Source organism: Lathyrus oleraceus, chromosome 7 (genome assembly GCF_024323335.1).
Source record: "Lathyrus oleraceus cultivar Zhongwan6 chromosome 7, CAAS_Psat_ZW6_1.0, whole genome shotgun sequence".
Classification (NCBI taxonomy): Eukaryota; Viridiplantae; Streptophyta; class Magnoliopsida; order Fabales; family Fabaceae; genus Lathyrus; species Lathyrus oleraceus.
In genome coordinates, this window is record NC_066585.1 from 341,882,247 (window position 1) to 341,897,717 (window position 15,471).

A 15,471-nucleotide genomic window follows, 5' to 3' on the forward strand; every position below is an offset into this window, starting at 1 on the left:
ATTCATCCGGTTTTTCATTGTTCGATGCTCAAACCATTTCACCAAGCTGCTGCTACATCAGTTCCTGTGGCAACTCTACCACCTGACACAGTAGAGAATCAGCCTATCATCATTCCCATGGTGATACTCAACACTCGTTGGACTCAGACAACGGAACCGCGTCTTGAGGTGTTAGTGCAATGGCAGGGTCTTCATGCTGATGATACATCTTGGGAGGATTGGGAGACTCTTAAGGGAACTTACCACCTTGAGGACAAGGTGCTTCCGGATGAGCTGGGGAATGATAGCATGTGGACCAAAGAAGGGATGACCGAAGAAGCCCACAATGATAAGCCCAAAAGAAAGATCATTAAACCAAGATATCTAGAAGATTATGTCACTCAAGATGCAACAAATTCAGCTATGAGAAAATGAGCTGGCAGCTTATCATTGGATTCACCAAATCTTGCAAAGATTATTCTCTAGATTCTTCCTTTTGAATGCATTCTGTCACTATCAGTTTGTTATGTATTGCTTATAAATAGAATGTTTAAGGAATGAATAAAATAAGCAAGTTTTCATACCAATCTCTCTCTTTCTCTTATTCTGTGGAGGTTCCTAGTCCTCGAAATCTAGGTTTACTATCCTTTTTCCTAACACTCTACCCATATTTTTTAAAATCCAACACCATGTCGAGTACCAATGCACACATGGCATGCTTTTATTGACAAAAAAAATAAAAAAAACAAGAAATGGAATGCTTCAATCATAGTATCACATGTTCCTTTCTCTCTCATTCATGCACATGCAGTGAGTAAAAGAAACTCATGCTAGCTCTCATGACCACTTCTCATCATATTACACACAAGCCACTCTTCCTCTCTCGCCTTTCTGCTCTCTCATTAACAACAATCCACTTTTTGCGGTGGTGGAGAACCGCGGTCGGAGAAGTGGCACTGCTTGCGGTTTCATACCGGAAACATTATCGGTACTCGCGGTGTTGTATCTAGTTCGCGTAGTGGTAGCTCGATTCACATCATGTGTTACTTTGTTCCACTTTTTCTTTTTGTTTGCAACTTATGTGTGTGGAGGTTAGTAGTGTGGGTTATGAGGTTGTAGTGTTTTATGTTTGGTGTTGTTTGAAGAAAACAATGTGGATGGTGTGAAGTTTGAAAAAAAGCATGAAGGCTGGTTTATGTTGTATGGTGTGTTTGAAAGAGGAAGGTTGGAGAGATTATGGTGGAGTGTGAAAACAAGGTTGTTGTTGATTAGTGAAGATGGAGAGAAGAAAATGGTTGTTGTTGTTTTGAAATGGTGGAGATGAAGTTTATGAAGCTTGTGTTATGGTGAAGTTTATGTAGAGTGAAGGAAAATGTTTTTTAAAAAAAAGGTAAGAGGCGAGTGTTATATGATGAAGAGAGTTTTACATATGTAGGGAAAAAATATAATGGTGTGTGAGAGGTTGGTGACATTACAGAAAGAAAAATGATTATGGAGGTATTATCTTATTTGAACATACAAGTCCCTTCTTTGGAATTGTATTCTCTTTTGTTTTATATATTCGGATATCTCTCATGTTCCTAATTTAATGGTTAAAAAATTATAAAGAATAATTTATTTAAAAAATTCATTTATGAAGAGAGAATATCAATTATACTATTATTTTTAGAATTTCTAATATTTTTACGCTAAATATTTTTAGAATTTCATCATAATGAATATAGTCATTAATTCAATTCAAATTAAAATGATATTTATAATTAAAATTAAATAAAATATTATAATGAGATAGAATCATAATCTTATTTCTTTAAATAAAAATCATTATTAAAAATAATTTAACAAATTCATCAAATCTAAATCATTTCTTCCTAAATATATACTCTCAATAAAATACTAATGATTACTAATATCTCTAATTTAAAAAAAAAAACATAAACCAATTTCAAATAACTTAACCAATATATTTAATGCACAAAGTCACAAATTATAAACCAAAATTTAAAATATGCAGCATAATAAAATAGTGTGAATTATTTGCATACAAGGAAGAATATGTAAAAAAACTTGTCACTACATCCGCACAACCCTTGGATGAAAATATTAGCAGGTCACTATAATTAAAAGAGCATAAGTTAATAATTAAAAAATAACCTGAATAAATAGTAGAATTTATATAGTTTTTAAAATTTACCATCAATAATTGAGTAAAACTATTGGCACCGAATTGAGTTGAAGTGTTATTATTTTCCTGCACAAAACATAAAATCATTCAATCACTAAATATTTCTTGGTACGTTCGCATACTCAATCTGATATTGAGTTACAATTGATGGTATGTTGTATGAATTATTGAGCCAAATAGTTGCACTTGTATTGGACACCTCATATTGAACTTGTGTTTGTGAATCACACCTTTTATTGTTCTACGCGGCATAAAATAAAAATATGAATTTTTGTAGTTGACTAAAGACAACAATTAAATGAAACAATTCAATAATACCTGAATTTTTGAAACTTTAGAGCCAACATTTTTCTTTCTGTTGGGAGGTTGAGACTCTATCCAACCTTTTGGGCGTTTTGAACTCTTTTTACCTTCTCTTTTTTTGAATCCTTTTGCTTGTGCCAAACCATCATGAGTGCTTGTAGACTCCTTAACTTTACCAATAAACTCATTCACCTAAGAAATATTAACTTGATTCTTTTGAAACTCTAGCATGTGCATATCCAATTCATTAGTGATTTTGCAAAGGCATGTGAATGCTTCTGGACTTCTACATGCTTCGGTGGCTATCCTAATAAGACGAGGACAAATCTCCTTGTAACGTTGGGCTGAGGATAAATCAACATCTTCTTCCACATAGCTAACATCGACATTACGTGAAGTCTCACTTCTAGCTAACTTTGTCCACCTTTTTAAGATATAATATTCTAGAACTTATTTGACATCCATATGAATAAAAACTCTTAAACAATGACAACAAAGTATGTCAAGACTCTCAAATTTACGACAAGAGTAACAAATTGAATTCTTATCCAAATCAAGTGACACTCGCCACTCACCCAAATTACTTTCCATGGCAATAACACAATCAACTAAAGGTGGTTGTATATCAATGTTTTTCACATAGCAATTTTCAAACAACTCATACTCGTGCTGGAATTGATCAAAAATACTAGGAGTATAAAGCTCAGACACTTGTTGCAAGATTTTTGAATATGAGTTCCTTTGTCTTGGAATTTTTTGTCGCGCTTCATATTCACACTTAATTCCTTATATCGCTTTTCTTCTACAAAATCCTCAAAGCGCTTAAAAAATTTGATTATATCCAAGTTCACATTCATAAAACCTTTAATACCTGCATTCATGTTTTCACTAAGTTGAGTGCTTCTCATTCCTAATGTGAAAACTTTCTTCATGTAACATGATGCCCACTTCTCCTTTATAGTGTACACTTTTTGCAACCAACTATTTTCTTTAACATCATAGGTTACTAAAAGATTTCTCCAACCTTCGTCAAATTGGTCTTCATTTTCATATTCATACATACACTTCTTAAAATCACTAAGAAAATGAGATTCACCTTTCATCAAATTTCCTAAGTGTTTGATGCAATTTTGCATTAAGTGCCATGTACATAAGCCATGATAAGCTTCAGGCATAATCTCAATCAATGCTCTTGCCATTGCGTAGTCTTGATCAGTAAATATTGTTTGTGGTATTTTTTGCTTATGAGCCTCTAAAAAGGTCTCAAAGAGCCACTTGTATGACTCAACTGTTTCATCATATAATAAAGCAGCCCCAAAAATCACAGCTTTTCAATGATGGTTAAATTCCGAGAATAGTGTCAGTGGTCTATGTGAACTATTTATGCAATATGTTGAATCAAGAGATATAACATCACCAAAATACTCATAATCAATTAGCATCAGTGCATCTGCCCAAAACACATTGGTAATTTGTTCTTCGGCATCCATTTGATATGCATGATAGAAATTTGGATTTCCCATAGACTTTCTTTGGAAATATTGCAATAGATAACCAGTTTCTACATGTACCATACTCCTTTGCCTTTTTCCCCGAAGATAATTCTTTTGATCAAGATGAATAAATCCCAAGTTAGTTCTACCTCCCACTTCGTTACTCATCAAATCAAACGACTTCCTTTGTTGTAATCCCGCTTCATCGGCTAAATCAATTTGATGATATTGAATTTGAGAGACTTTTCTTTGACATGGCAACATATGAGTTGTTTATTGTAAATGTAAATTGTGATTATGTTCCTCCACAAAATCAACGACCATAAATTTACCATCCATATTCATAATTCATAATCTTGCTTGACAATCCGTTCGGGTCTCTGGCCTTGGATTGATTTTTTTATAATCCCGTTTATCTGGTTTTCGTAAACCTTCTTTACAACAAACAAACTTGTAAGAAGTAATTATATCATTTTTGTTTTTGTGATAATATTATTTCCTCACTCCAAATCCAACTTTTCCACCATAATCAACCAAAAACTTCCAAGCATCTTCAATGCTATCAAAATTCACTTTTAACTTTGGTTTCCAATCTTCTTGTATTTTCTACACACAAAAATTATGCATTTACAGTTTATAGCAATTCTGCATTTTACACACAACAATAGATATACTAACATTTGTAAAATAAAAAATTCAAACAAACTAATACATTTTAATAAACTATGAACATATTATTTTACTGTTAAAAATACATTATAATGATATAATATATAAGCAATGGAAAAAACATCTTTTATTAACTCATAATTAGAAAAATAGAATGAATAGAAACTAACCTTATTCAATCAATAACAATGGTGAATCCACTATTTTTTGTTAATAAAGAATGGTGAAGCCAAGTCTCTTAAAAATTTTCCAGTAAGTTTTTATTTTGTTGGGAGTGATGAATGTGGAGATTTTAAAAGTTAAAATTAAAATATTTGGAATTGGGAAAAGATAGAAGCTTAAGAGGTAAAATAAAAGAGAAAATTTTACCTTGTATCCCTACAATTAACCCCATACCCCTACAAAAATTTAAAAATTCCCATTTTACCCTTAATTGGTTTTAACCAATTTACCATTTCATTTTTACCATTCGGTTGAAAATTGCAAAAATTACACTTTCACACCCCTCGCACCGGATCTCCTGCAAAAAGACTTCCGGTATGTATTTTTCCAAACCGGAAGACTTTAGGAAAGACTTCCGGAATACAAAAAAAAGCAAACCGGAACACTTAAGGAAAGAGTTCCGGTTCATATAAAAAAAAATTCAAAAAAATTTGCATACCGGAACTCTTTGGAGAAGTGTTCCGGTATGCATTATGTGTGTTCCGGAAGTCTTTCCTAAAGTCTTCCGGTACGTTTTTTTTTTTTTTTTTAATTTAATTTAATTTTTTTAATTTTTTTTTTTTTTTTACAGAAATGGAAAATCTTCCCAAAATATGTGTAGATACTACTAATGCGTTTATGACGACAGAAAGATTTGGTACACGAGAAGAGGTTATCAGATGGATTAAAAAGGTTGGAATCGACAATAAAGTAACTGTTATTATCAGTCGTTCAGATACTGAAACGGGGAAGAGAGGGAGAAGTAACAAAATAATATTTGGTTGTGATAAAGGTGGGAAACACAAGATTAGTGATAGTGGTACCCAAAGTGCGTCCAAGAAATGTGGATGTCCATTTAAAATCAGGTCGACTCCGGCGAAAGATGGATCTGGTTGGAAGATTGATGTAAAATATGGGTTACATAATCATGGTTTACCTGATAGATTAGAAGGTCATTCGTTTATTGGTAGGTTGACCACAGATGAGAAGCAACATGTCGCTGATTTGGCAAAGAGACATGTAGCACCTAGAAACATTTTGCTTTCCTTGCAAGACAAGTTTCCTGAGAATGTCACAATTCATTGTTCAATTTCCTAATCATATTAGGTCATACATTGAAGATGTAGTTAATGTTGAATCAGATGGTAATTGTGGATTTAGAGTCATTGCATCATTGCATGGATATGGTGAGGATGGTTGGCCAATGGTTCGCAGAGAGTTGGGGTTGGAATTAATAGACAAGGATAGGTCAACTTTGTATGACAAGTTATTTTCTAATCGGTTGTCAGCTGTGAGAGAATCTTTGATGATAGAATCGTTTGGTTCACAGCCACCTGAGAAATGGATGAGTCTACCAGATATGGGTTACTTGATAGCGAATCGTTATAATGTTGTACTTGTCTGTTTAGGCAATCCGTGCATCACTTTCTTTCCGATGACAAGTTCACATTCACCAAATGTCTCTATTTATTGCATTGGTTTTGTTAACCAGAATCATTGGGTTCAGGTACGTATTTATATGTCTAAATATTTTAATTATTTCAGTTAATATTTTATGTTATATGACTTAATCTTTTAATTATTTTACTTTATCAGGTTAACATGAAAGAGGGGTTTCCATTGCCACCGGTCACATTAGATTGGAAGAAATTTCGTTCTCATATAACAACTACTTGGATGCTAGGATTTGCAGGACGTATGCAACATTGGCAATTACTTACACCTGTATTAGCATGATTATGTAATCAAAACATAAATATGTAATCAAAACATGAAATCTATATTATTATGTCTATTATATTCAAAGCTTAATACATATAATCAATGTGAACGAGAAATATGCAAAGCTTCAAATAAATCAGAAAACTGTGGATCTTCCTCTTTAGCATTAACCTGTCTCAGATAGCGACGAATCAATGTAGATACACGAGCCCAATCAGGATCAGATGGCCCGGCGTCATATACAGGAACGGGTACGTCTCTAGGAGCGTCACGATGGGGAGGGACCAACCGTGGATGGGAAACACGATAATACCACTCCAGATAACCGTCTTCTACCTCAGATGGAGTGGTGGCCACGGTAGATGAATCGATCACAGCGACAACACTCTGATGGTAACTGATCCAATCAACATCAATATCCGTCGCCATCATACAATCCAGAGGTGGGGATGGAACATACTGCCTATACCCGAACTAACGTAAACATCTATCAGGCAAGTATGGAACAACTGTTTCACCCCACTTCAAACAGCCCCTGTAAAGACATATCTCATCAAATACACGCCATGCTCTATGATCCTCAAATGGTCGCCAGATGACGTCGGTAGGTGTCAGCTCGTCCAAAATAGGTCGTAAATCATCGACCTTCAGGACTCCCTGTCTATACGACCATCTCATCGCTCGGGGAAGACCACAGTTTCCAGCAGGATTCCAATTCTCCCCTCTTTTTCCAACAGTTGGAAAATACTCGTGAATCCAACACTGTTACAAAATAAAAACATAATAAATAAAACAAATTAAGTTACAATATTTTATAAAATGAATCCAACACTTAATTAACAAAATTAAATTATATACCTGTAGGAGAGTAGGATATCCACCGAGTTGTTTGCAACTGTACATGGACGCATCTCCAAGATATCGGTAGAGGGTAACTAGTGCAGCTGCTCCCCAACTATATCCTGAACATCCATCCAAGTCCCTAAACAGGAGGAGGTATCGTGCCTCTACAAGTGTAAAGGTCTTATCAGCAAATATGGTGGAACCCACCAACATCAATAGATATGCTCTAGTCGCATATGCCCAGCTGGAAGCAGCCCTATGATGTACGAATATATCATATAACCACTCCAACTTGTAATACGACCCCCTGCAGCTCCGAACATGTGACTGTGCCTGACCCTGTGACACTCCTAGGTAGTCAACAGCAAGTTCAACAGCTAGCTCTTCAGTCACATCCTGAGGACTCCAAAAGATACCCCTAATGGGCAAGTGAAGTAGACATGCGACATCATCTAAAGTAATGCTCATTTCACCAAACGGCATGTGAAATGAAGATGTCTCTAGATGCCATCTTTCCACAAATGCAGAGACAAGATTTGTGTCTATCTTGTTCAGACTCGTTCTCTGCAGTGAAGCTAAACCGGATCTAGATACCCAACTCTCCATCTGTGGTGGAAGAGCCAATGGAACCCTAGAAGTCAACTTCAGTCCATGTCCGGCAACCTTCAACTCTTTCTTTGGTCCTCTTTCCTAAAAATAATTAAAACACATATTAGAAAACAAATTATAAAATATTCAACTATTATTCATTTTCAAATATAGCCCGTTTACTTACCTCACCGAACCATATATGTCGAGCAACATGATGCTCGTACTTCACCAAAAGAGACGTATCGTACGGCCCTCCTGGATATCCAGTCAGCTCAGCTGCAGCTGCAGATGAAGATGCACCCCGGTCTAACGTGCGGACTGGAATCCGGCCATCTGCACCTCTTCTTCGAACCACTGCAAAAATAATGTTAAAAAAAATAATTAAAATTAAAAAAAAAAAATTACGTACCGGAACACTTCCAAGAAGAGTTCCGATTAGCAAAAAAAACAAAAAGCCTTCCGGAACACTTTCTTAAAGAGTTCCGGTATACATCATCCAAACCGGAAGTCTTGAAGAAGGTGTTCCGGTATACAAGTATACAAACCGGAAGACTTTCTAAAAGACTTCCGGTTCAGTGTCCCTTAAAGACAACAAACCGGAACTCTTTAGAGAAGTGTTCCGGTATACAAATATCCAAACCGGAAGACTTACTCTTAAGTGTTCCGGTATACAATGCAAAAACGCCAAATATTTGTCTTCTCCGGAAGTCTTCAACGAAAATGGTAAAAAAAATTTGAAAGGGAAAATATACCCTATTTATATGAGGGTATTTTGGTCAAAAAAATTTAATGTAGGGGTATGGGTACAATTGTAGGGGTATAGGGTAAAATTTTCAATAAAAGAATAGTTCCGTTAGAAATCTTGTCACATATTCTCTCTCTTCATAAATGTATTTTTTAATTAATTATTCCTTATAATTTCTCAACCGTTAGATTAGGAACATGAGAGATGGCATAATGTATAAAATAGGAGAGGATCCAATTCCCCCTCCTCCCAACCTGCTTTTTTTTCGTTTTTTATTCAAAAGGAGAGAGACGTTGGAATTCATGGTCGGTCATGAGAGGAGAGAGAGTTATAGGATATAAGACTGGTTCAGAGTGTGGAAACGTGAGAATTTAGAATCGGCTAATGGGTGGTTATTTAATTGGTTTTTTTATTTCTTTTAAAATGACCAAAATACCCTTAAGTTGATTTTATTAACAAAAATAAAATCTAAAATTTAAACTATAATTAAAAAATAATAATTAATTTTTTTAAATAAAAAGAGAGATCAAAATAAACTGAAAATGAATAAAATAAGACGTGTGCATGACTAGCAAAATAAAATGAACGTATCAAAATGATCTACGCGCAATGGAGTTTAATAAAATAGACAGAAAATGATCAAAATCACAATTAAAAATACCCGGATAAATATGCTCTGACCGATGAAAATGCGATTGTAAACGGAGTCTGAAAAATAAAACGAGCACCCCAACACAACCTACGTGCAACGTAGTTTCGTAAAATAATTGTATACAGGTCAAAACTCGAAATATTTCGCCTGTTAATTTTATGCACATTGTCAAATCTCTTTTATCAGTCTTCCTATAGAACCAAAATTTTATTCTGATGACGTCAGATTTACTTAAAATAATGCACGAGGCGATGAAAATGCATGAAATGTAATCAACTCAATTTTTGAATTTAAAACAAACTGAAAGTTGATTGAATTTCAACTTTTAATGAACCGGTGTGAATGTTTTGATGAATGAATGCATGGGAAAAAATTGAGACATGACAGTTGCCCCTATTTAAACATCTTTAACTAGAGGATATGAAGAACTCTTGTCTTTATATTGTCATGGTGAAAGATAGTTTAAATATTAAACAGACCCGAATTTTATCCTCTAATGTGAGGGATATGATGTGGATGAAATGTGATTAAGAAATACTATTGACTTTTTAATCACCAGATGATGTTTATGAAATATGGTTAAAAAAACTCTTGTTTTCTTGAAAACCAAATGGGTTACATAAAATGAGATGAGATTAAGAAATACTTTTGACTTCTTAATCATCAAATGAAGTAAATGGGAGGAATAAAGTTTAAGAAATACTTGTGACTTCTTAACCAATAGATGAATGAATGAATTAAGAAATACTCTTGATTCCTCAACCATTAAATGGATTAGATTAACAAATACTATTGATTTCTTAATAGTCAAATGAAATGAATGTACTGAAATTAAGAAATACTCATGATTTCTTAACATCAACTAAAATGAATGCACTGGGATTAAGCAATACTCTTTATTACTTAACATCAGATACAATGAATGAATTAAGAAATACTATTGATTTCTTAACCATGAAATGAAATGAATACATTGAGACTAAGAAATACTCTTGACTTCGTAATCATCATATGATATGCAAATGCTTTGGGGAAACACATTCAGTTGCTCTTGACTGAAAATGGACTCCTTAAATGATTAGAAGATCATGTTCAATCGCTCTTGATTGACAATAGACTCTTATGGGGATCAGAAAATCTTGTTTAGAGCTCTTGACTGACACATATATTTCTAATGTTGGTTGATCATGTTTTGTTGCCTCTTATTGACGGTGGATCACAACAAACATGTTAGATAACTCTGCAGAGGATGGATTTGTTACAAAGTATCTTGTTCGACTATTATTCGAACGTTCTTCGTTGAAGGAAGACTTTCCTAGTAGAGAAATGATCATATTCAGCTGCTCTTGGCTGAATACATCATATTCAGCTGCTCTTGACTACAACTAATTGCATCCAACTACTCTTACTTGAAGCTAATGCATCCAACTACTCTTTGTTGAAACTAACGCATCCAATTACTCTTGGCGGAAAGAAAATCTGTTAGGGAGTACAAAAGACTCTCTGGGGAATAAATGCATATGAGACTTGTTGAAGGTGTACTACTCTTTTTAATTTTTGTTTTTAATTTCTTGTTTATCATAGTGCTACTGAGGTATTTTTTGTTTGTGTATGTGCAGTTCAGGATCACCATTAATTCCATTGGATCCATAAATTGAAAGAACTGCACGTGCTCTCAGAAATGCAGTTACAGAAGCAGCTATGGACGGAGGAATACCAGAAGAAGAGCAACTACCAAGTTCTTGTGAATCTGAAGAAGAAGTCAACATCTCACTATAGGGGACTTGTCATACCCCAATTTTGTCCGGCCATATTTAAATTTTCGTAAATCTGATTTCATTTTTAATTTGCATCATATGCACAGCATGACATGCATTTCATCATGAATAAAACCTAAAATATCATTCAGAATAAATTTATTGAAAATACAGACAAATTGGTTAAATCATTTCTCAAGAACATGTAAAATCAGCGGGTAAAAAGTTTCAGAATTAAAATTACAGACACCAGTATTATTAATCTACAGTTCATGTAGTTTAACCTGGTGTGCTCGTTGTATTTTTCAGCAGCTGTTTCAGTTGCGTTTTGACCCGCCTGAGCCTTTTAACTGGTGAAAATTTATTTCAGAATTTGAAGAAACGCTGTATTTTTTCAATAAGTATATTTTGCACTGATCATTCTCATGCATCCGATTTAATTTTTCGAGCAAATTTTTGCCCGAATTTTATTCATTTTTAGTCGTTTTAATTTTCTTCTTTCGTCAAAATAGTCAGATTGAATAAATAAATTTTTTCATGTTATTATTTTAATTTTATCAAGGTTATTTGAAAAGTTGTGAATTTTATTTGATTCAATTGATTAAAATTGTTTTAAATCGATTAAGTCATCTAAAAAATGCATTATATACATTTTGATTTATTTAAATAATGTGTGTTTCTTGGTGTGATTCTTTGATTCAATCTGAATCGTTGATTCAAATTAATCAAGGATCTAAGTTCACAATCCATATACATTTTATTATCCAATCAGAATTTAGAAATAAATTGAATAATAATTAAAAAAAATGAAAATAAAAGAAAACTCTCTTCTTCCAACTGTAACAAAAAAATAATATTAAAAAAGAAAAGAAAAAGTAATAAAAGACTACCCACTCTCAACGGCTCCCTCATCCTCTTCTCTACACACACTCCTCCATCACTCACCTCACTATACAGTACTCTCTCCCTCTCCTTCTTCCAAACAGAAACACCACCGCACCCCTACAACCATTTCGACGATGTCCACACAGTCACTTCCACGCATACTCCATCCAAGATCCGCCTCGATCCGCCTCGATCCGCCGTTAACCTTCGAACACCTCCGCCGTGGATCCACCACCACAATTTAACCACAAGCATCACACCGCCGGCAAACCGACCTTAAATCCACCGAACAACATAACTCCTCCTACAAAATCCTTCGCCGGCGAATCCGCCTATCACAACAATCTTCCTTCTTCCAACATCACACCGTTCACCTCTCCAAACCGACCAAACCACCGCTAGTCACCGACCACCACACATTGCCGTCATAACCCCAAAAACTGTCATCAACAACCTCGCCGCCCCACACACCATAACCCACACATCTCATCTGTTAGTAAGCGACTCACTTGCAATGGGGTCGGGTTTGAGCAGAATTTTGTCATCAAACATCTCGGCGTCGAGTTCCTCCGACGATAACAACATTGAAGCGGCAACGCGACCATTCAGCCTAATCACCTCATTGTGATTTCACTTGTGCATCGATGGGTACATTTCCTTCATCAACCATGTTCATACTGATTGTGTTCATTAAGTTAGCTTTCAAATAGATTATATATTATAAACTATGTGCTGAAGTTTTAATTTCTAAAATATTTCAAATTGAATTTCGTAATTTTTTCGGTTCTGCGTTGGGTAATTACTACCGTTGTTGATTTAACATTTTCCTTGTTCTTTTTTTCAAAATTTGTTGTGTATTTCAAGCTTGTCCAAATTTTAAAATCCAGATTTTATGAATGTTTTTTTTGGAAATTCTGCAAGTGTGAACGAGTATGACATGAACTATAATTAACAATCTCCTTTATATAACTTCTTATGAATCTTCTCTATATTTGTTACTTCCCATTTAGTTCTTTCAATTTAATCATTAGCTAAAAAAGGCCTGCACCAATACCTTCTTCCATACAGTAGTAAAATAAAGGAGACAATAATATTAATTATAAGTAACACAATATTCAGATAATTAGATTACGGCCAACTGTTTCACGTCCTCATAAGCCATACAATAAGCACAACAAAAAAGAACCTATACAAACTATATTTTATTGGTAAGAGGGTGAATCACTTGCATTAATGTGTATAGTTTGATTATGGTTTGTGATTCTTATTTAGAAGATTGATTCAATATGGTGTTTTTCTTGTCTTAGTGTGTGCTCTGGGATTTTGTATTCATTTTTCGTGTTTTGTTTCGGTAGAATGTTTGTTAATCCTGGTGTGCTTTGGTAGACATCAACTTCTATTATAATGATATTTGTTTTGTATCAGGTTTATGTTATGCTCTTTAGTACTAGCTGTTTGGGTTGGGTTGCTTGAAAGATTTCTTATTATGCGGTGTGCCGGATTGATTTCAATGTTAATATATAACGATTCGTGCTGCTACTGCATTGTGGTTATAATTTTTATGGATATACAACCTATGACAGATTAACATTAGATTTACAATTCAAGTTCCATATCTTGTGAATAAATTATTACTATTGTTTTGCTGTTTGAATATTACAAAAACAAGCCTTAAAATTACTATTGTTTTGCTGTTATAATTTTTATGGATATACAACCTATGACAGATTAACATTAGATTTACAATTCAAGTTCCATATCTTGTGAATAAATTATTACTATTGTTTTGCTGTTTGAATATCACAAAAACAAGCCTTAAAATTACTTCTGTTTTGTTGTTATAATTTTTATGGATATACAACCTATGACAGATTAACATTAGATTTACAATTCAAGTTCCATATCTTGTGAATAAATTATTACTATTGTTTTGCTGTTTGAATATCACAAAAACAAGTCTTAAAATTATTGACATTTTTTTTATGCTTCAACATCTAAGTTCATAAATCCATACACTCTTAAAAACTTAGAGTTGAATGAATTTTTCTTGACATATTATTATGAGTTTTTTTTCAAAGTTGAATTTTATTCCACACTACTTGAATTTTATTTTAATGAAATGTATATGTGGAGTAATGAGTTTTGTTGATATTACAATGCTGGAATGTTTTGGATTTAATGGGATGATAATTTTAGAAGTTAATATAGTTTGACTCAAAGTTTTAACTATTGAATCCACAAAGTAAAGTGCTAAGTAATAACTATTAATCTCTAAGCCTTCAATTTCTTGTGCTCTAGTTGATGATAAATATCATTTTCATTATTAATTGATTTCCAATTTGAAGAGTAAAATATGCTGCATCTATTGTAGTTGTATGGTTTGAAATTCAATTGAGCTAATATGAGTGTAGAGTGATAAGCTTAATTTATAAAAGTATCATTCTATTGTTGTTAATATGTTGATATATGGTGGAGTATAGGTGCAATTGGGATTGTCACAATTTGTAAAACAAATATAAAACATGTTTAGTTATCATGCTATACAATTTAGTAATGTTAGCAATTGATTCATTCTATATCCTATTATCCTAAAAATAATCTAATTATTTTGGGCCAACACCATTTTTTTAAAATTCAAATCAAATCATTTTATAATAAGAAACGAAAAGGGAGATGACTTTGAGTCTTCAATTTCTCTCCTCGATTATTTGAATACAAGTTCTCTTACTTGGTTAGTCGAATAATCGTCACTTCTAATCCATTTAAGCACAAACAAATCAAATCCTTTTATAACAAGAAACCAAAAGGGAGATAACTTTGAGTCTTCAATTTTTTCTCCTCAACTATTTGAATACAAGTTCTCTTACTTGGCTAGTCAAATAATGGTCGTTCCTATACCGACTTCCAAACTCCGACCAAATCGAAATATTTTCACAATAAGCTAAATGAAAAGGGAGATGACTTTGAGTTTTCAACTTCTCTCCTCAATTGTTTGAATACGAGTTCTCTTACTCGGTCAGTCGAACAATTGTCATTTTTTCGCAACTTAATAAATCAATCAAAGTTATACGAAGAAGGAGATGGTCTTGAGTTTTCAATTCCTTCTCTCAAATACTTGGATATGAGTTGTCTTACTCAGCCATTCAAGTACTTGTCGTTTATTCTAAAAACATCAACCGTATACAACCTTATTTTCATAAACATTCAGATGAAACAGAAAGTGGTCTAGAGTCTTCTATTCTCTTTCCCGATTATTAGGATACGAGTTGTCTTACTCGATTATCCGAGTATTCGTCATCCGTTCAAAATACATTAATTATTATCAAATCCTTTCTATAATTAAGGATGAAAAAGAAAGCGGTCTAGAGTCTTCTATTCCCTTTCCCGACTGTTAGGATAACGAGTTGTCTTATTCGATTATCCGAGTAATCGTCATCCAACCAAAA

The 15,471-nt window shown here is 33.6% G+C and overlaps 2 protein-coding genes across 2 annotated transcripts; both read right to left on the minus strand.

Annotated features, from left to right (window-relative positions):
- Positions 1-1,885: 1,885 nt before the first annotated feature.
- On the minus strand, positions 1,886-3,666 carry LOC127103736 (protein FAR1-RELATED SEQUENCE 5-like). The gene is made up of 5 exons (XM_051040967.1): positions 3,263-3,666; positions 2,945-3,212; positions 2,483-2,659; positions 2,174-2,230; positions 1,886-1,894 (listed from the first exon to the last, which is right to left on the minus strand). Exons 1-5 carry the CDS (start codon positions 3,664-3,666, stop codon positions 1,886-1,888), a joined length of 915 nt encoding a protein of 304 aa, XP_050896924.1.
- Positions 3,667-7,011: 3,345 nt separating this feature from the next.
- Positions 7,012-11,152, minus strand: LOC127103737 (protein MAIN-LIKE 1). Its single transcript, XM_051040968.1, has 4 exons — positions 11,014-11,152; positions 8,171-8,268; positions 7,411-8,085; positions 7,012-7,314 (listed from the first exon to the last, which is right to left on the minus strand). The coding sequence occupies exons 1-4, from the start codon at positions 11,150-11,152 to the stop codon at positions 7,027-7,029; spliced, it is 1,200 nt and encodes a 399-aa protein (XP_050896925.1). The 3' UTR covers positions 7,012-7,026.
- Positions 11,153-15,471: the final 4,319 nt, after the last annotated feature.